At 51.3% G+C, this 2,115-nt stretch overlaps 1 protein-coding gene across 1 annotated transcript; it reads right to left on the bottom strand.

Annotated features, from left to right (window-relative positions):
* Window positions 1-308: 308 nt before the first annotated feature.
* Window positions 309-956, bottom strand: LOC109744986 (probable histone H2A.5). Its single transcript, XM_020304124.4, has one exon. The coding sequence runs from the start codon at window positions 885-887 to the stop codon at window positions 426-428; it is 462 nt and encodes a 153-aa protein (XP_020159713.1). The 5' UTR covers window positions 888-956; the 3' UTR covers window positions 309-425.
* Window positions 957-2,115: the final 1,159 nt, after the last annotated feature.

Below are 2,115 nucleotides of genomic sequence, written 5' to 3'. Positions count from 1 at the left end.
TCTCATCTTGCAACTCTGACTTTTAAGAGTTTCTAGTAACCAGACCAAGTGAATTTGTCAGATTCAAATGAGCAGTAAATACAACAAGGAGGATTCATCCCACCACACAGATGTAAAACTACATAGCATTGCAAAATCATGAACAGACGGAAAACAGAGCAAAGAATTAACTGTAAGCAGAGATTTCTGACATTTTTCTAGTAACCACACCAAACTGAATTTGTCAGATTCAAAAAATTGGCATCCCACCATGCAGATGTGAAACTGTAAGACGGCATTGCAAAATCATGAGCAGACGGAGAATGAACTTACTGTAAGACAGACATATTTCCGACATTTTTTTTTCAAAGCAGAACAGAACATAACGACATCGACATGAACAGCGAACACTAATTCTATTAGGAAGCACTAGACAGTAATCGAGACTAAGCCTTCTTGGGGGACTTGGGGGCCTTCTTGGGCGACTTGGGCTCCTTCTCGGCGGTCTTCTTGGGGAGCAGCAGGGGGTTGATGTTGGGCAGCACGCCGCCGTGCGCGATGGTGACGCCGGCGAGCAGCTTGCCGAGCTCCTGGTCGTTCCGGATGGCGAGCAGCAGGTGGCGCGGGATGATGCGGGACTTCTTGTTGTCCTTGGCGGCGTTCCCGGCCAGCTCAAGCAGCTCAGCGGCGAGGTACTCGAGGACGGAGGCGAGGTAGACGGGGGCGCCCATGCCGACGCGCTGCGCGTAGCGGCCCTTCTTGAGGAAGCGGCCGATGCGGCCGACGGGGAACTGCAGCCCGGCCTTGACGGACCGCGCCACCGCCTTCTTCCTGGGGCCGCCGCCGAGCTTGCGCCCCACCACGTACTTCTTCGCCTTGGAGACGGCGCCGGTGGGCGAGGCGTCCATGGCGGCGAGATCTGGTAGGAGGAGGTGCGGAGAGATTTGGCGCGATGGGAGATTTGAGAAGGCGGGAGTGCGTTGAGTTTGGACGACGGGTTTGGGCAGATATTTAAACGGCGCGGGAAGGGGGCAGTGTGGGGCCGTCGATCCGCGCGAACGGGCAATGGACGGTTGGATCGGTGACGAATGGACGGCTGCGATGTGGGCAGAGATGCCCCAGCTCAGCCTTTGTGGGCTGCGGCCCAGTTAGAGCCCCACGCCGGCAGAATGAAAAAATTTACGGACGTAGAGGGGCACGCGAGAACAACTAATTAACGAGCGCTCCTTTGGAAGCCTCGCAACGATCAGCGCCACTTGGCGCGCTCTTAGCCATTCGCCACGTGCCGCGCTCTGGGTGCTCCCTCTGAATTATTTTTTGTCCGCCCGCGTTTTTGGCTTTTTAACGGGTTTTTTCCCGGTTTTTTTTGACGTTTTTGTTTTCCACCGGTCTTTCCTAGCTTTTTGATAAAAAAATTAAAAAAAAAATTTGCGCAAAAAAACCTGTTTCCTTTTTTTTCTTTTCGCGAGAGTCACGGTTTTACTTCCGCGAGAGGCACGGTTTTGCTTTCGCGAGAGTCACGGCCGTGCCTCTCGGAAACGGAAAAAAACGCGTTTTCTGTTTTTTTTTCTTTCGCGAGAGTCATGGCCGTGCCTCTCGGAAACGAAAAAAAACGTGTTTTCTGTTTTTATTCGCGAGAGTCACGGTTTTGCTTCCGCGAGAGACACGGTTGTGCTTTTGCGAGAGTCACGGCCGTGCCTCTCGGAAACGGAAAAAAACACGTTTTCTGTTTTTTTTCTTTCGCGAGAGTCACGGTTTTGCTTTCGCGAGACGCACGGTTGTGCTTTCGCGAGAGTCACTGTCGTGCCTCCTTGGAAACGAAAAAAAAACGCGTTTTTTCTTCTTTTTTTTCTTTCGCGAGAGTCATGGTCTTGCTTCCGCGAGAGGCACAGTTGTGATTTCGTGAGAGGCACGGGCGTGCCTCTTGCGGAAAGGGAAAAAACCCGTGCTCCCGGTTCGGTTTTTTCATCTGGTTTTTTTCGTCAGGTTTTTTTCGTAAAAAAATGTTCGTCAAAGCCTATCAACATGGGATCTAGTTTTGAAGATCTCGACACGAGGAATCCAATGGTGAAAGCGGTTCGAGATTTGGACGCACGTTTAAGAGATAAAACATTTTGAATAAACGGATCTACGAAA

The sequence above is a fragment of the Aegilops tauschii genome, chromosome 5 (assembly GCF_002575655.3).
Source record: "Aegilops tauschii subsp. strangulata cultivar AL8/78 chromosome 5, Aet v6.0, whole genome shotgun sequence".
Lineage (NCBI taxonomy): Eukaryota > Viridiplantae > Streptophyta > Magnoliopsida > Poales > Poaceae > Aegilops > Aegilops tauschii.
The sequence above is the reverse complement of the archived record's forward strand: the minus strand, read 5'-3'. Positions and strand labels throughout refer to the sequence as shown.